The sequence below is a fragment of the Setaria viridis genome, chromosome 2, assembly GCF_005286985.2.
Source record: "Setaria viridis chromosome 2, Setaria_viridis_v4.0, whole genome shotgun sequence".
NCBI classification, from domain to species: Eukaryota; Viridiplantae; Streptophyta; class Magnoliopsida; order Poales; family Poaceae; genus Setaria; species Setaria viridis.
Window position 1 is genome coordinate 8,710,612 of NC_048264.2, and position 22,655 is coordinate 8,733,266.

Consider the following 22,655-nt stretch of genomic DNA (forward strand, 5'->3'; position numbering starts at 1 on the left):
TAGCTTTTTAGTGTGGTTTGGGCAATCTCAGCACTTGTTTGGTTTGGACAATGAAATGAATTGGTGTTAATGGCACCTCGTAGCAATTATACTACCAGATTGTCACGAGCCCACTTGTTTGCCCTTTTTCCTGTCAAGTTGATACCAATCAGTTCACCTATAAATACATGTGCTGCAAAACTGTAACATGCTTTGGATTTCATTGACCTGGCTTGATCGAACTCAAGCAACCATGCATTTCTTTTTGTTGACATAATCACATGAAAGTCATCCCTTGCTTAGGTAGTGTGAACATCTACGGTTTGATCGAATAGGTCCCGTATATGATGTCATATTGAGCGAATTATTTTCGTTGTGCTCTTCACCAGAAGCACCTGGGACAGCGACTTTTTACAATTAAGATTATTCTACTGCAAAGAACAAGCCTTTCACTACGGTTGTTTAGTCAAGAAGTAGCTTTGCCAACTAGATTAGGGCTGTGTTCAGCTCTAATATGTATTGGAGAGGACGTGTATTATTAAAAAGAAGTCTTGTCCAAAGGGCTAAAAATTAAACAAATGCACATTTTGCTCGATCCATGTGGCAACAACCAGCTTGCTGTCCAAAAATCCATGAAATTGTGGAAGACACGACCACTATAAAGTAGAGGCAAGGTTGCGTCATATACATGCTCGTGGCATTCTTGACCAAGAACAGGCAGCAAAGGGGGCGCTGAACAGTGCATACAGGTCGTCCGATCGAAGTGTTTGACCTTTGGCCATGGCTGGAGGAGCAGCGAAAGCCGCCGGCGGGCCGGAGATAACGCTGGAGCACACGCCCACATGGATCGTCGCCGCGGTTTGCTCCGTCATCGTTGTCATCTCCCTAGTCTTCGAGCGGCTGCTCCACGGCCTTGGCAAGGTACGTAAGCTAGGTATGTACCTCCAGCATCAGGGAGCTAGCTGCAGTAATTCTTCATCTTCTTTTCATGTCAAGAAAGTATAGATACCAAACCATCTTCTACTGATGCATAAACAGAGGCTGAAGAAAGGCAGCAAGAAGCCACTGTACGATGCCCTCCTCAAGATTAAAGAAGGTTGGACACCATGCATCCTATTGTGTTTTTCACTGTAAGAGTGATGATGAGACTGACAATTGCGCGCGGTGGGTGCAGAGCTGATGCTGCTAGGGTTCATATCGCTCCTGCTCACCGTGTTCCAGGGCACAGCGCAGAAGATCTGCGTCCGGGAGAGCATCATGCACCACATGCTTCCCTGCCCGCTGCCGAGTGCTGGTGCCAAGTACGGCGGCGCCGTCTTCGCCGGCGTGCTGGGTGGTGCAAGGCGGCTCCTGGCTGGAGGCGCCGCCGATGACTACTGCCAGAGGAAGGTATTTGCATTGCTTTCTTAATTTGCCGTCCGAAACTGTTGCAAGCAGCTGGCAAATGACAAAATTCTGGGTATATGGCTTTAGTGCAAATGGCACTGGATGCGTCGGTTCAAATATAATATTGAAATTAGTTTTGCAGATATAATAGAACCTGTCGGAGTTGGTTGATTTTTTCTTTTAGGATATGAGTGTACTGCCAATGTCATAAAAAACTTCGCCGACTTTCAGATAGATTATCTCTTTTTAAGATAGACCGTTTGACTTGGTTCATCCCTTCCTTCTAACTTCATTAAGAAAAAAAACATCTATGATATCACTCCGCTCAAACATTGGTAATTAATTTTGTGTTCAGGGAAAAGTTCCAATTCTTTCGATTGAAGCTATGCATCAGTTACACATATTCATCTTTGTCTTAGCAGTCACACATGTGGTTCTCAGTGCTATTACAGCTATTCTTGGAATCGCACAGGTATCAGAGCTTGCATCTTGGTATAGATAATGACCTATCATGTTACAGTTTGCTAAAGATTTCATTGTCATGCATGTAGACAAGAAACTGGAGACGGTGGGAAGAAAAGATCCAATTCAACAATGACAGTGGTATAATACAACATATACTTTCATACTTCCAAGTTTGCTAATTAGCAACTTCATGGTTTCGCTTATATAAATTCTCTTGTTCTATAGATCCTCAGATGATAAAACATGTGCAAGAATTCAAATTTATCCGAGATCATGTTAAGGGGCATGGAAAACGTTGGAAAATATTTGGCTGGCTGGTATTTATTCCCTTGTGCCTTAAACCTCTAAAAAGTTGACTGTTTTTGTTTTACTGTTAACATCAATGGAATAAAGAAACATTTATACATCTTACATTCAGAGGTCTTTCTTCAAACAATTCTACGGGTCAGTCACTGAGGAGGACTATACAGCCATGCGACTTGGCTTCATCACGGTAGTCAGACATATACTTTGATCTGTCAAACACCTCACCAATTCCATAGTATGTCATGTAAACATACATTTGTTGATCCCATGTCGTAGAAACATTGCAAGGGGCACCCAAAAATCAATTTTTACAAGTACATGATTAGAGCATTCGAGGCTGATTTCAAGAAAGTTGTTGGTATAAGGTAAATGACTGAATTATTACTGTCAAAATATCTGACCTTTTAATATGGTTTGTTGGTATATTAGTAATGTTGAAATATAATGCAAATGTATTTTCCTTTCGCAGTTGGTATCTATGGGCTTTGCTAGTGGTATTCTTACTATTGAACGTCCATGGTATAATTTCTATCTGAGAAAATATCATTTCAATTTTTCTTACTATGTATCGCTAAAGTTCAACATGTGGCCGGATTTTAGACACATCATTTCTAGATCCACTTTTATAAGGTGTAGATCAGACATCTGGTGCATTATAATATATTATATGGTTGTAATATATGAGAGCCTAGTAGAGTTGTGAGAGATCATGGGATTCTTATATCTGAATTTCATAGGGATTCTTTTACCTGATTTCATGATCCCTATTAGATCCAAACAGGGAGTTGTAAATGTTTATACCTGACTTGTCGGGCTTATTCGCAAGCCATCTCAAAAGTTATCTAGAATGTAGTTATATGTTATTATTTACACTAAAAGGTTTGCACCTTACTTTTATAAAGTGCGAGCATACTATTTTTCAAGCATACTTACAGGTTCATTGGCAGCACATGGATATCAAACCCTTATAAATATTTTATGCACTACTAACAATGGGTAAATTGTGCTTATAATTGTGAAAAGTAATGCTACTCTTTGTTATGTTTTTCGTAGGATGGTATGTCTACATATGGTTAACATTGGCCCCTTTCATTGTAAGTAAAACAATATCCTTTGTCAAGACAAAAATTTATATCTACATATATAAAAATTCTAAGTAAATATGAGGGTTATTGGATGTTATTGTAAAACTATATAAATAATGCATATTATTATTATTTTAATAGGATCTCCCCACATTAAAAAATATTATTATACAAATACAATTCAAGGTAAAGTATAGCATATATAATCTTTTTATTATTTGCAGTTGCTACTTGTGGTTGGAAGTAAGATGGAACATATCATTACTGAGTTGGCTGTTCAAGTTGCCCAGAAGCATACCGCAATAGAAGGGGATGTGGTGGTCACTCCTTCGGATGATTTCTTTTGGTTCCACCGGCCTAAATTAGTCCTCCACTTGATACACATTGTTCTGTTCCAAAATGCATTTGAGATTGCATTCTTCTTTTGGCTTCTGGTAAGGATACCAAATAGAAGCTCCCCAACCCCAAATCGTATTGGATTTAGGACAAAGTTACATTTAAGATATAAGGATGAACTCTTACTTAAATTGTGATAATTGGAAATGGTGATGGTAATTCATAGAGTCACAAGTAGATAGTTTACATTCAGCTATATGTCTTAATTCTATGTCTGATGTACCATGCTATTTTGAACAACAAGAAGTATATGTTGAAAGATAACCAGCATAATCAAATGTCAACATCACACGTGTGGTCTATCAAACTATCACCAAATGTTTTACTTTTACTACCATTTATTTTCCTTTCAGGTAACATTTGGATTTAAATCATGTATTATGGGAAAACCAGGATATGCTATTTCCCGACTTGTAATAAGGTACCCTCTATAAATATTTATATTAGCAGTAACACTTGAAATTAACATCTAGGGGAACAAGAATTCATATATGTTATTTATGTGTGTTACCAGTGTCATCAGCCAACTACTTTGTGGTTATAGCACACTACCTCTCTACGCTATTGTCTCTCATGTAAGTTTATAATATTTATAAAGGAATTATATTTCAGTTTCTACTTGATCATTTAGTTTTTCAAAGAACTTTAACCATAGGTAAAATATTAGCATAGTTAAAAAATGAGAAATAAAAATGGCACTCCAAATATTAAAATATCACCATAGCTTTAAATTACTATCCAAATAAATGTTCTGCGAGCACAAAGATAATTTTAACTCATATGAATTTATATACCTTCATGCTAAAAGGATAACTCACATGATTTAAGCATTGAATGGAGTCTTGTACCTTAGTATCAGGGAAATATCTTAGGAAATTAAAGGTACATCTAGTAGTGTATTCTGTATTAAGCATTGAATGGAGAAGTAGTGTATTCTTTATTATATCTTTTGTATGGCATACACACATGTTCAACTATTGTAGCCATCATTGAGCGCTAGTTAACAATGTTCTACCACTACTTTTGCCCTCAAATGTAATGCTAAAATTCTTTTGTTCCATACATGTAAAGATGGGAAATTCATTCAAGAAAGCCATATTCGATGATAATGTATCTGAAGGTCTTGTCACCTGGGCTCAAAATGCTAGAAGGCGTAAAGGAAAGAACACAACAAATGCAGACAGTAGTGCCTCTTCTGTTGATGGGAGATATGGTGGTGCTATTCAAATGACAAATGCATGAACGGCAGATAAGATAATCTATGTGAATAAGGAAAAAACATGTGCTTCACAATATCCTGTAGCGACCTTTAACAACCGGATAGTCCATGCATTTGTTGTGATGCTCCATTTAAATATAATCAAGTTATGTTTCATTTGTGCGTCAAGTTTATGATGCTCCAGTGGCGTATTTCAATTTCTAGCCAATGGTTATTTTTCCAATAGTGTTTCCTTTTTTCTAGCCTCAATAATGTTGTATTACATTTTAAAATGGTTTAAAGTTCAGCAATGTTAACTTCAGCTGTGCTATGCGTTTTAGATAAGTTTTCAACTGAATTAGGTTTGTTAAAAACAAATTTAAGAATGTTTTATCAGGCTTCAAAATAAACTCCATGAATGTGACCATCCAATTAAACAGGTAAAACAAAGATTGACTGAATATTAATAGCATGAGAGGCATCAAAAACAAAACCAGAAATTCTTCTTGGTTGCATCCTCCATCCCCCTGAGCAATATTGGACTACTACCCTATTCTTTTGAAATTCTCACGTCATCTTCTTCAACTGCAGCTAGCTAGCCATCCCTAGATATTGGCCCTATTTGTTTCCCCATATACAGCGTCCACTATGAAAAAAAAAAGCAAGAATGCTATCGAATCTATACAAAAAGCAAGAATGTTACCGAATGAGTTTCAAAAAAAAAAAAAGAATGCTACCGAATGATCTTCATCAGACGCACTTTTCCTCATGACCGTTAAAACGTGGACTTCCAATATATTGTGGACAACTCCAAGACGCGAAAAATAATCCTCGCTTTCTCACTACACGCTTTTGCAAAGTGCTGGTACAGGGCAGAAACAAACGGGTCCAACCTCGTCTGCCCCTCTAATGAGTAGGGTGTTTTTTTTTTCCATTCTTTCCGATGGAAGTGAGCAAGGAAAATAGTATTAGTAACTGAACGTCAGGATGGCCACGCAGCCGTTGTAGTCTAGCTGGTTACGATACTTGGCTCTCACCGGAGAGACCAAGGTTCGAGTCCCCGGCAACGGAAAAAATTTATAATCTTTAAATAATATGTGCAATTGTACACGTCACGACGCTAGAAATAATCTTTGTTTTGGATGAAGTTAATCTAATCAAAGGACATTTGAATGAGCAGATTATTCGGAGCACCTCTGCTGCCAAGGCAGTGTTTCTATCGGGACCTCAAACATTCTTGGTCATTCCTCCTCTCCTGTCTTACAAAGAAACAGAAATTAACTTTGATGACCTATAGTCCCTGGGCACTTTTTTTTTGAAAAAATTAGTAACAAGACACGATCACACGATAAACAAGAGGTCCCACAGATTGTTCTCCTGTCTTCTCTCTTGGGGGAAACAACTAGCCCCGACATACTTATGTTGAAAATTTTGTGCCTGGAAAGAGTGAAAACAGATATATAACTGTTAAGACCAAATTACAGCATGTAAACGAATGAGGGGGAACATAAAGTTTGTAGCAATTTGAAGAGAAAGGGGTATCAAAAAGGGCAACCTAAGACTTCAGTCCATCAAACTAAGATTAAAAACTCCAGAACAAAATAGTGAGGTGATTGATTGAATGATCACTTGACTCAAATTCAAAACAGTATGCTGGAGAAGAATGTCCTATAAAGTATTGGACAAGAAATAAAAAAGAAAAGACAGGTTTTCTCTGAATATGAATGTGCCATTTTCCCCTCTGTTTATAATTTGGAATAGTTTCATCAGTTATGTTACTTAATATTAGAACACATCTGACAAATAAATTCAGAAATGCATATAGAATATCTTTTTTTAAAAATCACAATGATAATCCAATCAGAAGTGATTGCATAAGTGGACCCCAACCTCAAACAAGTGTTAACTGGATTTCCAAAAAAATTATGGTTTCAAAGCCCCAGCTGAACGACAGCCATCAGAGTAGCAAACATACCACATGATGATCAAACTTGCACAAACTAATCATGGAGACAAAACAAATTATGACTGCAATCTTACATATTTGTCTATTGGCAACAATTTATCTCAAGCTCCAGGATATTTCTGGTCAGTAAGTTACCAATCCCTGTTTTTATCATCACATACTGATGCAAACTTCAACTCCAGTTATATTATCATGTGCTTGGGAAAGAAGAGATTTTTCACCAAGTGCACAAGACAAAAATAACACAAGGAGGAGCACGTCAGTATACGATTTGGCTAACTTTCATCATTCCAGGTTGAAAAGTTATTAACCATAGCTCATAATGTTTTTTTAAAAAAAAGACCTAACAGGGTACATTACTCTTTCACAAGGAAAAAAAAGCATCATGTTCTTGATGGCAAAAGATGGAGCCTCACAATATCTAGACTGGCAAAAAAAAATGTAACTAATGTTTAACAGTAATCGGTACAGACAAAAAATAACACAGCAATAATAATACTAGAAAAACAAAATGTATCTTGCATTTATGTTTTAGAAAGTACAAAAGAAAAAGGCAAATCAAACCATTGTGACATTTCTGAACAGGGAATGATACCAGGGGGGAAAATGTATCTTGCCTTTATGTTTTAGAAAGCCTATAAAAAAACAAATCAAATCATCAGAACTGGGAACGAAGTAATGTGTCTGAAGTAATAGATGCCAGAAAATTTCGGTCAGAAACCGGCCAATCTAAGATTTTATGTGACATTTCTGAACGGGGAATGATACCAGGGGGGGGAAATGTATCTTGCCTTTATGTTTTAGAAAGTGTATAAAAAAACAAATCAAATCATCAGAACTGGGAATGAAGTAATGTGTCTGAAGTGATAGGTGCCAGAAAATTTCGGTCAGAAACCAGCCAATCTAAGATTTTATCATCAATGGTGCAAACTTCAACTCTACTATGAAGTCTTAACACATGTGCTTGGTACTTCAAAAAAAAGAAGAACAGGAGCACTGATGAAGAATAGTCTAGAGGTCATCATAGTACCATACCATAATTTGGCTAACTGTCATCATTCTGGTGGCCAAATAGTTGAACATAGACCAGAAACACAAAGGAATAGTTTGAAAAGGTAAACAACACACAAGGAAAAAAACTAAAGTTTGTGCAGTAATTCTATGCCCTGGAGATAAAATAATTAGAAATATAAGGGTGACAAATGCTGCTTAACAAGTAAAGTACAGGACCATTGGGGGCTCACAATTATAGGGAGTTAATGAATTCTTTGATTGAGGGATAGCTACATACACAATTACCTGTCTTGAAGTTTCATTTAAACTTCTGAATCTGCATGCTGAGCCAGGGATTCTTTGACATCTCCAGAGAACAATCCTCAGTAGATCTGAAGCTACCAAGTAGCAATGGAGCAAGACACTGATATTATTCTCCTAGTTAGCTGGCTGAGATTTGGAGATTCAGACCTCCTTTCCATTATCAGCATCGGAAGGAATGGCTGACGAGGTGTTCACACCGGATTGTAGAACACTATCTTAACGTTGAATCACAGTAATCCGGTCAAACAGTACGAAGAAGCCAGATCAATTTGGCTGATGTACCGTAAAGATAGCAACCAGTGAAGCTGAATTTTACAAGGATCTCGAAGCATGCTGGGACTTGGCAATCTCTCTCAAAACTGCACCCACAACAGCAGCCTGCTCAAGACATTCAGCTTTGTTCAAAGCATCTAGAAGACTTATGCATGCCTTTACATTAATTCTACATCCTCGTAATCGAGTTTCTTCAAATACCTGATATGCCTCAATTGCTCTATTTGCATGGCTCATTCCCTCTATAAGCGCATTGAAACTTGCTGCATCGGGGATTCCACCATTGGCCTTAAACCTCTCAAAGAGACTGCAAGCGTCTGTTATGTTCCCTACCTTTGCAAGCCCAGAAATCATGGTTGTGTAAGTCACAACATTAGGAACCAATCCCTGTTTCTGCATTTCTTGCCAGAACACAAAAGCCTTATTGTACTTCTGTACGCGGCAAAGGCCATTTATAAGAATACTGTATGTATAAGTGTTCGGTGAACATTTCATTTCCTTCATTGACTGGAAACAAATAAGGGCTTCATTGATTTCTTCAGCTTTCACTAAAGCATCCAGAAGGCTGTTCCATGTGTAAACATTCGGAGTCAAACCCTTCTTCATCATCTCTTCTAATATTAAATAAGCTTCATCTATCCTACCAACCTTTCCAAACCCATCAATGAGGGAGCTATACACAATAACATTCAATTCTATTCCTTTTGATTTTGCTTCCTCAAAAAGCATATAAGCTTCATCTAACCTGTCAATCTTAGCCAAACCATCAATAATCGATCCATATGTAGCAACTGTAGGAGGTACCCGCTTTACCTTCATCTCCTCAAGAACTTCATATGCCTTGTCCACCTTACCAGATTTACAGAACCCATCAACGACAGCATTATAAGCCCGGGCATCAAGAATAAAACCCTGCTGCTTCATGGCATGAAAAATGTTGGAAGTTTCTCTAGCATGGCCAGCTTTAGTGAGACCATGAATCAAAATGGAATAACTTCGGACATCAGGAAGGAAGCCATAACCCTTGATGTCATCAAATATTGCTCTTCCCCTTTCAATATCACCAGCTTTGAAAATACAATCCATGTATGTATTGAGTAGGGTAAGATCAGGATGGCATCCTCGACGGTTCATCTCTTTGAAGATTTTGTGTCCATCTTCTTTCCTCCCATGCATGAAGAAATTCCTTATCAAGGATGTATATACGACAGGATTAGCATTGTGGCCTGCATCTAACATATTCTCAAATAACCTATAAGCGTCATCAACCATTCCCTTCTTTCCTAATCCGTCAATAAGAGAACAATACGTCACAGAATCAGGATTGCAACCTCTTTGACTTGCAGTTTCAAAAATCTTATAGGCCTCCTCAAGCTTCTTTGCCTTGCAGAACCTATCAACCATTATATTCACTGTCAGCAAGTTAGGGAACAGACCAGCATGCTCCATCTCATCCCGTAACTTATAGGCCTCCTCAACCTTTCCAGCCATGCAAAGCATATCAATGATGATGTTATATGTCGAGGAATTTGGCTCTGCATCCATCTTCATGGCCTCAAACAAGGTCAGTGCCTCTTCAACTTTCCTCTTCTTCCCAAGGCAAGTGAGAATCGAATTAAACGACACGACAGATGGAATACAACCCCTCTCCTTCAACTGATCAAGCAGCTTATAGGCATCCTCAAACTGGCCTGCAGACCCATAGCCCATAATCATTGTATTATACGCATATGCACAAGGCACAGCTCTTTCTGCCTCCATCTGACCAAACAGCTCCTCAGCCTCACTTAGCCTCCCCGCCTTGCACAATACCCAAATCATGCTCGTGTACGAGACATCATCAGGCTTCAGCCCTTGCGCCTTCAATTCGTGGAAGAACTTCCAGGCCATGTCCACATTCCCAGCCTTCCCAAAACAATCAATGCACACATTGTACAGGACGATATCCGGCTCAAGGCAGCTCCCCTTCACCTCATCCACCAGCTCCAGTGCGCCCCCAACGCGCCCCTCACGGGCCAGCGCCCGCACCAGAGTCGTGAACAGCGGCACGCCCACCTCGTACCCAACCTCCTGCATCTGCCGCAGCAGCTCCAGCGCGCGCTCGGGCCGTCTCGCCTCCGCCAGCGCGCCGATCAGCACCGTGTACGCCGAGAACGCCGGACGGAACTTGAGCCGCCGCATGGCCCCAATCGCGCGCTCGGCGTCGTCGAGGCGGCGGGCGCGGACGAGGGTGGCGACGAGGTCGGCGCAGGCGGGGTTGGGGACGCCGTACCCGAGGACGCTCATCTCCTCGAGGATCTTCTCCAGGGCCGCGAGGTCGTGGGAGAGGAACGGGAGGACAGCGTTGTAGGCGTCGGCGGGGAGCGGGTGCGGGGATGAGGCGGAGGAGGCGAGGAGGAAGAATGGGGCGGCGATGGAGGGGTTCTTGAGGACGCGGAGGACGGGTATGACGACGTCCGCGGCGGAGGCCGGGGCGCTGGAGAGGGAGGAGGAGACGGCGCCGGCGAGGTCGGGCGTCCATGAAGGGGCGGCGGAGAGGAGGCGGAGGAGCTCAGAGGCGACGGGATTGGGGTGGTGCGGTGGAGGTGGTGGACTGGTCGACGAGAGGTGGCGGCAGGTGCGAAGGAGCGTGGAAGCGGCGAGGAGAGGCCGGCGAACCGCCGGCGTCCGCAGCGCCGCCGCCGCCGCCGCCATGGGTAGGGAATGGTAAAAACCTAGCTGAGGTACAAGGCGGGTTTGCCCGTTTGGGCCCTCGCTGAAACTTGGAAATGGGCAATGCCAGGCCTATTTGTTTGGAGATGGGCTTGAAGGTTATTTTCTCTTTTCTTTTTTTTTAAGAAAAAATGAGGTTGGTACATTGTTTTGCGAAAAGAACTACCAAACCTGCTTTAAAAAAAATACTTACTCCTATAAAGCTAATTAGACTGAGTACAACAGGTACAATAATGTGTATATATGAAGTTTAATGACAAATTTTCTCCTAGTTGAAGTGACCATCCATTCGGATATTATCCTTGCTGAAAATCCTGACCAGGTTATAAATACTTTCTCAATTAAATTTGGTTCCTTGTCTTTTGGTAAAATGAATATGGAGAGAAGTCGAAGAATAAAGTTCAAGTTACAGCCGTGCCAGGCAATATGGTATTTATTAATTCTAATATTTGCAAGAAGCATCTAGAGAAGAAATCAAAATCAACTGTTCAGATTGGAACCATGCTGTTGGAGATCGATTAGGATTATTTTATATTATTTCTAAATGTGAGTTGCTAGCTTGTGCTGAGTCCAGGTTTGTTTCGTCGGGTGTTTCACCTAAATCTGGTACTCCGGGTCGGTTTGGTCTCTTTTGTTTTGAGTCAGACTTGAGTTCACTTTATGCCAGGGCCTGCTAAGTGCTAGTTAGTGCTTGCGCGCACTTTTAATTGGCCAGGGGTCGGTTTTGTGGTCCTAGACTTAGGGGGTGTTTGGGAGGGGAGGGTTAATTTTTAGTCCAGTCACATCGGATGTTCGGATACTAATTAGGAAGACTAAATATAAGCTAATTATAAAACTAATTGCAGAATCCCTGGGCTAAATCGTGAGACGAATCTATTAAGTCTAATTAATCCATCATTAGTGAATGCTTACTGTAGCACCACATTGTCAAATTATAGACTAATTAGGCTTAATAGATTCGTCTCGCGATTTAGCCTAGGGGTTGTGTAATTAGTTTTGTAATTAATCTAGGTTTAATACTCCTAATTAGTGTCCAAACATTTGATGTGACGGGGGCTAAAATTTAGCCCCCTCCTCCCAAACACCCCTTAGTTTTATTTCGGGAGTTTTTCCTCTATCGTCGGGCGCTACTCCAGAGAAGATAGCGATCCCATCTACTATCTGAAGTCGATCCAATTTTGAATTGTGAAGGAACGCGATCAGATTGTGTATAATCTGGGTGCGTTGTGAGTTCCTCCTCTTTGATCGTGGCTGCTTTTGTCCACGGGTGAAGAGTCGTCAACAGTTAATCTAATTATCCTAGTTCTAGCTGGTTCTATTTACTGTTGTTTTGATTAGTTCCGCTGCTATTGTTCATTGTTTAATGAAATTAGTCTGTGATAGTTATTTGGCTGATAATTTGGAAAGGGAAGATTGTATTGTGAAAGTGAGGGAAATTAGTGCATCGCCGTTTTCTAGTCCAAGATCATTTACTCCCATTTTTTACGAGGTTAAGGTGTGTTGGGTTGAATGCACCACAGGATATATGTATGGAGTTCAACCAATTTGCTTGAACCATATGGTTCACTCCTCTTAGTAGATAGTTATATCAAGTGGGATAACATTATCCTGAATGAGTCGGTACAATTCACCCAACCAAATAAAAAAAAAGATAAATATCTATCTTAAACTAATTCATATATATACCAAATGAAACTAAACATGCCTTAAGCTTTCTGACGGAATAAAGTTGATTCGGGATTGAAGGGTTAGAAACGCAGGGGGTCGAGGGATTGCAAGATCAACCTAGTATCAGTAGCCGATAGTGATAGGTGACCGAGGGAGGATAAGGCAAGGGTAACTCATGTTGATAAGTTATTGCATCTGCGGGATGATAGCAAGAGAGCAAGATTGAGATACCATATATTGCTTGAGGAAACCGATGACACGTTCTTGAAAAAATGACTAATAAGAGAAATGTCTCCTAGTATATATTAATTAATGAGATTATGATGAATTTGTATCATACCCTTATCGTTTCCTATCTAAAAGAGTTTTATTTTTTTCAAAAATATATAGTTAAATCTTCTAAAGTTCTATATAAACAAACATTTAAGTGGGACATAGGAAAAGCCATATATGCATATTCCAGATCAAATTTTCCTTTTGCAATGTATAAATCCTTTAAATTTTGGTAAAAATTATAATATTGTTAGTAGTTGTATTTGATATGAAAATTAGTGTGTCATGTCAAATTACTACAAAATTTCACTGAAATGTCCCTTTGTCCTAAAAGTGCCATGGTCCAGTATAGAAGTGCCCAGAGAGAAGTTTGGTTGAGCGGCGAAAGAGAAAGAAGCAATCAATGTCAGCAGGACAAAGGTCGCAAACAATGGAAGTGGACAGGCAGTCCAGCACGAGAGTGCAAAAAAGCAACCAGAAAAAGCCGACCGGACGCTGGCAAGCACAGGCAGCACGCATTCCTACTCCAGCATTGACTGACAGCGTTCGCCACTGCACACTCACGAGCTTCACTCTCGCAGTCTCGCGCTCGATACTCTCCCCCGGCACCAAGAAACCGCCGGAATCGCCTCCCACCAGCCACCACCTTTCCTTCCTCGATCCCTCCCTTCCGATCTTGCCAAAGAATACGAGATCCGGCCTGCGGTGGCGAGCGGCCCTGTCCTGATCCGATGGCGTCGCCGGCGCCCGGAGGGAAGGGGGCGGGGGAGGGCGGCGACAAGGCGGAGTGGCTGATCTACGCCTTCGTGGCGCGGGGCACGGCGGTGCTGGCGGAGTACACCGAGTTCACCGGCAACTTCCCCTCCATCGCCGCGCAATGCCTGCAGCGGCTACCCGCCGGCTCCTCCTCCGCCAGCCCCGGCGGTAGCGGCGCGCCGGCTCGGTTCAGCTACTCCTGCGACCGGCACACGTTCAGCTTCCTCCTCCACCGCGGCTACGGTGAGGCGTTTTCATCAATGACGCACTCTAATAGTAATCTAGAAGTAGGAAGTGCTACATGTGGAAGGATTCTACTTTTGTGTGGCATCTTAGTTGTGCTAAACATGGTAGTAGCAAAGTTCCAATCTTGATTGCTGCAGCATGTACATCAGTAAAGAGAATTACTGATCTCAGGTTTTGTCACAATTGGATAGCAAGATCACCCCCCTGAAAAGGCATTACCAATCCTTATGGCAACTGACATTCCACACCGGAACAAAATTAGAAGAGAAGAAATGGAAACCATTTTCAGGATCTTGTGTTGAATAGTGCTCTTCATTGTCAACACCAGGATCTTGTGCTCTGTTCCTGACAATTGCAGTCTGATACATGGAAGGAGACATTTATTTTGTGCATATGGAAGAAAACTCTATCCTCCTGTAGCTATAAAAGCTTAACAGCAATGCTGTGGACCTTGAAGATCTGGCCACAACTTTTTAACTGCTATAGATCACACGATGATATAATAATCTGTAGAGTGTAGATCCATGGTGACACCTTTCTCTTTGAATATTTTGTAGCCTATTGTGTAGTTGCGAAGGAATCCGTTCCAAAGAATGTCTCGGTGGCCTTTCTTGAGAGGTTAAAAGATGACTTCATGAAGAGATATGGAGGTGGTAAAGCTGATACAGCTCTTGCAAAAAGTCTAAATAAAGAATATGGGTATGTCTTGCAATAAGTTGTACTGAGAATTTCATACAATATTTTATCTTTTTTTCCTGAGAATTGAGCTTTTTATCAATGCAGGCCAGTTATAAAGCAACACATTCAGTATGTTCTTGAACATTCAGAGGAACTAGACAAAACTTTGAAAGTGCAAGCCCAAGTTTCAGAAGTTAAAAATATCATGTTAGACAATATAGAAAAGGTATGTTATCCTTTCCTTTGTGTAGAAGGAGCATATGCTCTTGTGTTGTTATTGTTAGGCATTTCATGGGCCGAGGTTACATGATTAACGTGTGTTATCCACTTATCCTTGGTTAAGGTGCCATCTAAACCCATCGATTGTAACACATGGACTGAGATCAGTTTCACTGCTGCTATTATTTTATTAATTGGAGTGTCTCATTAGTACATATAACTTCTTAAGCACATAGAGAACAATCAAAGTCAGTTTTCTATTTTCAAAGGGACTGATCATATGCCAACAGTAAAGTTTATTTGCCCGGTTAGGTCTTGTCTCAATTTTTATGCCACCTGACCCTGTTTTTAGATGTTAGTTTGATTTCATCCTCAATAAAATTAGTTGATTTTAGTAGGTTAATGGATTTACATTTTATGTTTCCTTACATTTAAATTTAAACGTCCAGTTCCAATGAGTTGTTTCAGGTGTACATGACTTTCTATCGAAAAAAAATAATGTTCGATGTTAGAAGAATAATAAGATTACACCAGTATGATAGTCACCATGCAGAAATCAGGAAATCATTCATAGTTGTGATCCCTTGATAGAAATGATTAGGGGGCAAGTTTAGTGTGTTGCATGGAAATCATCAACTTGCTCTTATGGCTGATATGGACCTTGTAATGATCATGTAAACAAAGTTAAAAAAATAGTTGGAGATGTTGCCATGCTTCTACATATTGTTGAATTCCTGGAGCACTTCAGCATTCCTATTATTGTTAGCTTGAACTGGGCATCCCTATTATAGTTTCTTCATTTCTGCCTCTTTGGGTATTTTCAGACATTGGGCCGTGGAGAAACATTGAGTGAACTCCAAGACAAGACTTCTGATCTACGTAGTCAGGTACATGTCATCCGATCCCCTTGTCAAAATACCAGTCTTGTGCTGCTTTTCCTTCCTGACGTGCATGATCAACCTGCATGTAATTCAGGCACAGGAGTTCAAGAAACAAGGGGTGAAAATTCGTAGGAAGACTTGGTTGCAGAACATGAAGATTAAGTTGGTGATTCTGGGAATCCTTTTGCTTCTCGTAGTTATCGTCTGGGTGTCCGTGTGCCAAGGCTTTGACTGCACGAAGCATGAAACATAATAAGAACAGTACAGCACTACTATAGTGGTAGCTAGGAGTCAACTGAACGTGAATTCGTGCTGGTGAAATCAAGTGTACCAACATACATACGCTTCTCTAGTTTGATTCCACTGAATATTTACCGCTATACAAATGTAAAGCTGAGTTCATCTTCCTGCACTTATGAGGTGTATTCAGAATGTATGCCCAGCAATGATATGAAGTGATAGTACGGTTTCTTGTGTATCTAGCTGAAAATGCATTCCTTCTTTCCTGTTTCCTGAATGTAGCATATATCCATATAGGGCAAACTAAGAGTTATATGTCAGCTCTATTGTGGCCCTGCGGACAATTATGACAATCTCGTTCGGTAATATATTTTTAAGACAGTTTGGTTTTAGATTAGCTATTTTTCCCATAATCCGAACGATGTCAAAGGGATAAACGCGTGTTTTGAATAACAGTACAGCACGAGTTGTTTGCAATTTCCATTTTGTTTGCTTCAGCGGATTTGTTAAACTCTACAGAATGGGTGATCTTGCGCCTTGTATCTGGAACTCCAATCCACTAGGCACTAGCTTCTCAACTATACCAATCGAATGCATGCGGTAAGCCCACATTGAAACTAAGGTCCCCATTGCACATAATCCATCAGAGAAGAGAGTTATTTTGTAAGGTGTTAAAGAAGATGCAGGCGGAGAAACAGAGCTGAAAGTGCGCCTGCACCTTTCCTGCATCCACTGGAAAAGTGGAAAGCAATATACAAATGGTAATAATACGTCCAAAACAAAGTTGGCCACCAAACCTGGTGAACCAATAAACAAGTGGTCTTTCCAGTAATTGCATATATGTTATAAACTGCAGTAAAATTGTTTGCCCTCCACAAAGGAATATGGATCCAACACTTAGCGGACACCTCTGGAAGACCATATCATTGATTTGTGTATTAACAAATTAACTCCACCATGTTCAGTTGCACAGAGAATACATAGCAAACTAGCAAAGTATAGAATAAATAACCAAAATTACATGCACAAACTCCCATTTCTCATCATCGATCACCATCGCCAACCTCGCCAAGGGGTTGCCAGGGCATGAATAGATATAACTCCCTTTGTTGTAAACCAACTTTAGCATCAAGCTTTGAAACCATAGGAACAAGAAATTGTAAATCTGTACTTTGGACTCGTCATTGATGCCAGCTGCATCTTCAATAACTTATTTGTAAATTGGTTGGACCATAATGTATAAACGAACAATTCCAAGTCTTGGTAGGATGGCATTGTTCATGCTTTGCATGGTAAATCTGATAAAAGAACATCACCATGCACCCTCTTGACATACAAGTATAAACTAAACAAGGAGCAAATTTCAGTAAAACAGAAACCCCAAGGTGATGCCTAATCTGCTCTATAACCTCAAGGTACACACCTAGAACTAGGAACAAAACTCAATCCAGTACACTCCCCCTCAGCTCCCACAATTTCACTGTGCCATCGTCGCTCGCAGATGCCAATAACCTCGGGTCCTAGAAATTTGTTTGAGAAGATAAGTATCTCTACCCGAAATTAAGAAGCCATTATGGGCAAAAGTAGAGGAAAACAGACAGGTAGGTGCAGATGAAATTCATTACACCAAGCCACCAGCTAATTAAATTTAAACTATATTGCTGCTAATTCTCAGGCATTACTCGCCAGTTAAATAAATTGAGATTATTTGTTGATCATTCTCAGAAATTACCTGAGGACACCATCGGACACAGTTTATGTCCATGTCATGTGCCTTCTCTTTCTTCAATATTAGTTTGTACAAAGGCCCCTCAGCCTGCACCATCAAGATTACATCAATCCTCTGAGCAAAACACCATATATCATTTCTTTCCCTTTTCTACAATAATTTCACCGCCAAATGTGTGAAAGCTTATATGCTTTGCAAAAGAAAAATGCCATCTTGGTACTGCAAAATAGTGTCATGCACTTTTTTGGGGGGAAATAAGAGCCATATATCATTTGGCAGTTGATCCAAACCAGTCAAATTGCTAGAAAAATGAGAAAATAAGAAAATTGTTCATAAAAAGGTAATGTGTACTTTCCAAATTTATAAACAGCCCTTGACATTCATTACCTGAAAAGCTTGGACACTAAATTATGACTAGAAAAGTGTATTTCAAAATTTATCGCAAATATGGGACAGGGAAACATACCACATATATTGGAATCATGGAAAAAAAAAGGTGGAATGGAAGGATAGCATACCATGCTACTCCTCTCCTCAGCAAATAAGCAGATCGCATCATCACCAGCACCACTAGCTATAATATCCTCACTGCCATGTACAAGGAACATAGAAATACCAAAGAATAGTATAAGATACAATGCCACTAAATTAGCACGGAATCATTAGACAGATCACAGAATGGGAGTAAGTAATACGTTAGATGATTCAAACCACGAAGCAACAGTGCCACAGAAGCTGGGGAATTAAAACTTAGGCCACAAGAGAACACTCAACCTATAAGATACAGCGATGATATTTTTAAGTTTAAAGCTATAAAAATCATGGTCTGATCCAGGCAGAAATCTGATTTTTACCAGCATAGTCTGATTCAGGCACAAGTTCTTTAAGCAGGTCTTTTTTTGGCCTTTGTCCATTGGTTAATAAAAATCTTGACACGTGGCATAATAAAGTTTATCAACATAAATACAATGGGCCCCAATTTGTCAAATAGTGGACTGCACAATTCTCTCAATTATAAGGCAGAGGCCAATATGACATGATTCATATAGATGGACTCAATTTAGAACTTTCGTTACATTTAGTTGACAAACTTGCCAAAGAATTTCATTCTTCTGATTTATCAAGGATATCTTTGGGGGGAGAATTCAACTTACCTTGACCAATGGGCTGAAAAAATAGTTCGGTCATGATATCCTGTGAGAGTAGAAAGGTGTCGCCTGAAATCAAATAATAACCATTCTGCTTAGGAGGTGTAATGCAGAAAGACAGCAGAGTTTCTGCATCTAGCTTCAGCTTCACAGAGTGATGTAATGATACTATCAATTGTCCTAAAAGATAATATCAATTATCAAGAGAACTTCAAAAGTTATACTTAAGTCAACTTATGTCCGTTAAGTGAAGCATAGTAGGATGTATGTCTTAGCTAGTCAACTTTAACCAATCTGAAAGGACGATACAAGGCAGACACTTCCGTGCAAAGAAAAGGTACATCCTAGTTAGTTGTTCTACATTTGCAATGAGACAAGACTAGTAGAAAAAATAAAGTTTTGATACAGAAAATTCGAAAATTAATGGATGGCATAAAGATATTAATGTGTTTGATACGTAGTCCATAGTAGATGTTTGAGGACTGGTGATGGAATTGTTACTACAACAGGTTCTTCTGCAACCTAATCTTTCAGCCACAGGTTTGCTTTTGCCAGGTTACCAAATACATATGCAGAGAGCGTATGATTAATTATAGAAAAGAAAACTAACATCTTACCAAGATTCATGACCTTCACCAGTTTTTGGTTGAGACAAATCAGCACTGGTGTCCCATATTTTTAATGTGCGGTCATCACTGAATAACAGGTGTATGGCATTAGTAACTGCTTTAGGGAAAAACCCAGCAAAAGAGAAATCTTAATCAAGCGTTGTAGCACAAACCTGCATGTGACCATCCTATCACCTTTATGGTTGAAGGATACTGCCCATACTGTTGATGAATGACCACTGGAATTAAGAAAAATGTGATCAATCAAAAACACACTAATGCAAGCCATCAAGCAGTGAAACTAGAATGGAATTTTCGTGTTCTGTACTTCTGCTATAAGTCAGCGAACATAATGTCAATAGATAACTGGCACTGGACAATTAAAAAGTAAAGAAAATTATCTATTCCATATATTTTGTAAGAGGGGTGGCACAGAATTGATCTCAATGAGGAACTGTGTGGAGAAGAAGATCCTACAAGTTAACAGAAAAATCCAAAAGCACATTGTTAATTTCTTATGTTTGACTTGAACCAAGAGGTGGCATTTCAGCAAAGTGAGAACAGGGGAAAAGACGCAGGTGAAATAACTAATGGAGGTAGAGATTAAAAATACGCAGGGCCAGATATTGAAGGTGGTTGACATAGACAACAATTTAGTCCAAATTTTAGAATCAATAACAATGCAGTGCAGAATAAGTAAAATGGGATGAAATTCATGCATCACATCTTACAGACAAAAACACCATCGGACTTGGAATTCAGTTATTTGGCGGTTTGGATATCATATACAAGTCTACAAAAAATGGAAATATACCAAAGAGTTCCCTACCAGTTATTGGCTTCGGTTAATGTCTGTACACAGTGCCACTCATCGTCCCCGTCATCAGCCCAGACCTATATCATACAAGCTGCCATATCAATCAATTTTAATAGTAGCTGAATATAGATGGAGGCGCTCCACCCTTTTTTTCGCACTCGAGTAATAGCATCCAAAAATAGCAAAGTGACTAGGCAACAGAAGACGACAAACGCAATACACAGAACAAGCAAATGCAATAACACAACTCGTGCATTTGTCCAGAGTCAAACTACTTCATACCTTGATTGTATTATCATAGCTGACGGAGACCAGAATATCAAGGAGAGGGTGCCACTGCACCATCTTCACATCCTGTGTGTGCCCCTGCATCACCGACACGCACTCGTACTCGTTGCCCGGCTGCACCTCCCATATCCACGCCGTCTTGTCCCGGCTGCAGGTGGCGAGCAGCAACCCGGATGGGCTCCACGACACGCTCTTCACCTCGTTCTCGTGCCCCTGCAAACCCACAGCGCCAAAGTCAGCACCGGCATGAACCCAGTGACTAGTTGGTTCTTTCAAGTTCAGCAAGCCAGCAGCTCACCTCCAGTGTGGCGACGCACTCAAAGTCGCCGCCGTTGTACTCCCACACGGCCGTGGTGGCGTCGAAGCTCGCGGTGGCCAGCAGCTTCCCGTCGGGGGACCAGGCACAGGACCTCACCGTGCGGTTGTGCGTGTCCTCCAGCACGTCCTGATGGGAACCAACCAAGCAAGCCGACGGAACCAATCAGGCTTATCGCATCGCGTCGCAGCAATCCGAACCCCCCGCACGCAGCTCGGGACGGGGACCAAACGAAAATCGAAGCTACCGGGGACGGCGGGGAGGGGGAGGAGGCTTGGGCGTTTACCGAGCAGTGCCAGGCGCCGTCGGGGGCGCGCTTCCAGATCCGGACGGCCTTGTCGCCGCCGCAGGAGGCGAGGACGGGGCCGGCGCCCGGGGATGGGTTCCAGGCGAGCGCCCACACGCGGTCGGCGTGGCCCGCCAGGCGGTGGGCCTCGCGCAGCTCCACCGCCGCGCCCGCGCCGCCGTCCATGGCCCCGGGCCGCCGGCGATCGGTGGCGCGCCTAGGGTTTCGGGGATTCGGGGAGGCGCGGCGTACGGTCGCTCGAAGGAGCGGGGGGACGGAGAGGGGACAGGGGAGGCGAGGTCAAACCGTCAAAAACTGCGAGGTGGTGGCTGCGCAGGTGGGGCTACAGACGGCGGGGTGGTGGCTGCGGCAGCCGTCGGTGTCTAAAAACTCCCTTAAATTACCGCCAGTACCTTAATTAAAAATAACCTCTAACAGCTCCCTATAGACCCCGCAAATATACAGCTACTGACTTTCTCGCTCGGCATATTTTTACGAGAAAAAAACTCCTCAATCGCACCCCACCTTGTCTGTCGATTAGGCTAATTCCAGTGGAGGTTTCATAGAGGTTTCATGCACATTAAATACAGTGACACATCAGCATATATGATAACATGACATGATAGTTATGAAGTGAGAGAGGGAAGGAGTTTCATCAGGATGAAACTGTGTATACACTGTTTCCAAGACTACGAAACTTGCATTGGGGGCTATAGAGTTTCATTTCATCTAACCATATCCAATCACATGCCTCACAATTAAATGGCATGGTCATCCTATGAAATCGTGAAATGAAACTATGCACTGGGACTCTCTGTTTCATTCATGAGAATACACCTCATGGGATGATGTGGAATCCTTGGAAACAGTGCGATGAAACCTTGCACTGGGACTAGCCTTACCTCGCGCACCTTCCGTGAGCCAAGCACGGGCGACCCGATCTCCGCGACCAGGAGATTCCGAGGTTGATCCGAGAGATGCCGCTGGGGGCGCCCCGTTCACACGTGCCACTAGCTGTCGGTATTTTATACCCAACAACCTACCAAGGGGTATCCCGAGATAGTAGATTGGTTGGTGGGAAATCGTCGGACCTGGAACTCGATGGTAAAAGCGAGGACACAAGACACAGATTTATACAAGTTCGGGTCGTCAGAATAGCATAATACCTTAGGTCTTATTTGAGGTGTTGTATATTGCACCTTAGCCGCGCGTGGACGCCACACCCACACCGCAAAGAGCAGTATCAGTGACAAACCGATTCGGTTAAATAAATGGACCAGCATCAACAATGGCAAATTTGACTTTACTTCGAAAGTACAAAATGTGGAACTGCTTTGAAATCAAACTTGTGTATGCAGGACCTAATTCATAATTTATGGTTTGAAAACAAAACCTCGGTTATAGTCTGCGATTAGCAAT

At 41.3% G+C, this 22,655-nt stretch overlaps 4 protein-coding genes and 1 non-coding gene across 8 annotated transcripts; 2 read left to right on the top strand and 3 right to left on the bottom strand.

Moving 5' to 3' along the window:
* The first annotated feature begins 558 nt into the window (after positions 1-558).
* Positions 559-4,992, top strand: LOC117845949 (MLO-like protein 1). Of its 2 annotated transcripts, none has more exons than XM_034727032.2 (14): positions 559-900; positions 1,018-1,075; positions 1,154-1,368; positions 1,721-1,837; positions 1,917-1,968; positions 2,056-2,147; positions 2,249-2,323; positions 2,413-2,501; positions 2,606-2,655; positions 3,190-3,230; positions 3,446-3,655; positions 3,971-4,038; positions 4,132-4,192; positions 4,689-4,992. In XM_034727032.2, the coding sequence occupies exons 1-14, from the start codon at positions 760-762 to the stop codon at positions 4,857-4,859; spliced, it is 1,440 nt and encodes a 479-aa protein (XP_034582923.1). In that variant the 5' UTR covers positions 559-759; the 3' UTR covers positions 4,860-4,992. The 2 variants fall into 2 exon arrangements, with proteins under 2 accessions (XP_034582923.1, XP_034582924.1); XM_034727033.2 differs by having other exon boundaries at positions 783-913.
* A 944-nt stretch (positions 4,993-5,936) lies between these two features.
* Positions 5,937-11,133, bottom strand: LOC117845948 (uncharacterized). 3 transcript variants are annotated; one of them, XM_072292083.1, is made up of 3 exons: positions 8,081-11,133; positions 7,399-7,416; positions 5,937-6,252 (listed from the first exon to the last, which is right to left on the bottom strand). In XM_072292083.1, the coding sequence occupies exon 1, from the start codon at positions 11,063-11,065 to the stop codon at positions 8,411-8,413; it is 2,655 nt and encodes an 884-aa protein (XP_072148184.1). In that variant the 5' UTR covers positions 11,066-11,133; the 3' UTR covers positions 5,937-6,252; positions 7,399-7,416; positions 8,081-8,410. The 3 variants fall into 3 exon arrangements, with proteins under 3 accessions (XP_072148184.1, XP_034582922.1, XP_034582921.1); XM_034727031.2 differs by having other exon boundaries at positions 7,377-7,416; XM_034727030.2 differs by lacking the exon at positions 7,399-7,416.
* On the bottom strand, positions 6,900-7,075 carry LOC117846670 (small nucleolar RNA snoR127). Its single transcript, XR_004638397.1, has one exon. It is a non-coding gene; the product is annotated as a small nucleolar RNA snoR127 (small nucleolar RNA).
* A 2,351-nt stretch (positions 11,134-13,484) lies between the features above and the next one.
* LOC117845951 (vesicle-associated membrane protein 724) lies at positions 13,485-16,282 on the top strand. The gene is made up of 5 exons (XM_034727035.2): positions 13,485-14,023; positions 14,584-14,725; positions 14,810-14,930; positions 15,748-15,810; positions 15,899-16,282. The coding sequence occupies exons 1-5, from the start codon at positions 13,756-13,758 to the stop codon at positions 16,055-16,057; spliced, it is 753 nt and encodes a 250-aa protein (XP_034582926.1). The 5' UTR covers positions 13,485-13,755; the 3' UTR covers positions 16,058-16,282.
* Positions 16,283-17,228: 946 nt separating this feature from the next.
* LOC117845950 (protein CIA1) lies at positions 17,229-21,589 on the bottom strand. The gene is made up of 10 exons (XM_034727034.2): positions 21,237-21,589; positions 20,933-21,079; positions 20,629-20,847; positions 20,359-20,423; positions 19,703-19,768; positions 19,539-19,616; positions 18,928-18,990; positions 18,292-18,361; positions 17,777-17,860; positions 17,229-17,564 (listed from the first exon to the last, which is right to left on the bottom strand). Exons 1-10 carry the CDS (start codon positions 21,420-21,422, stop codon positions 17,487-17,489), a joined length of 1,056 nt encoding a protein of 351 aa, XP_034582925.1. The 5' UTR covers positions 21,423-21,589; the 3' UTR covers positions 17,229-17,486.
* Between the last annotated feature and the right edge of the window lie 1,066 nt (positions 21,590-22,655).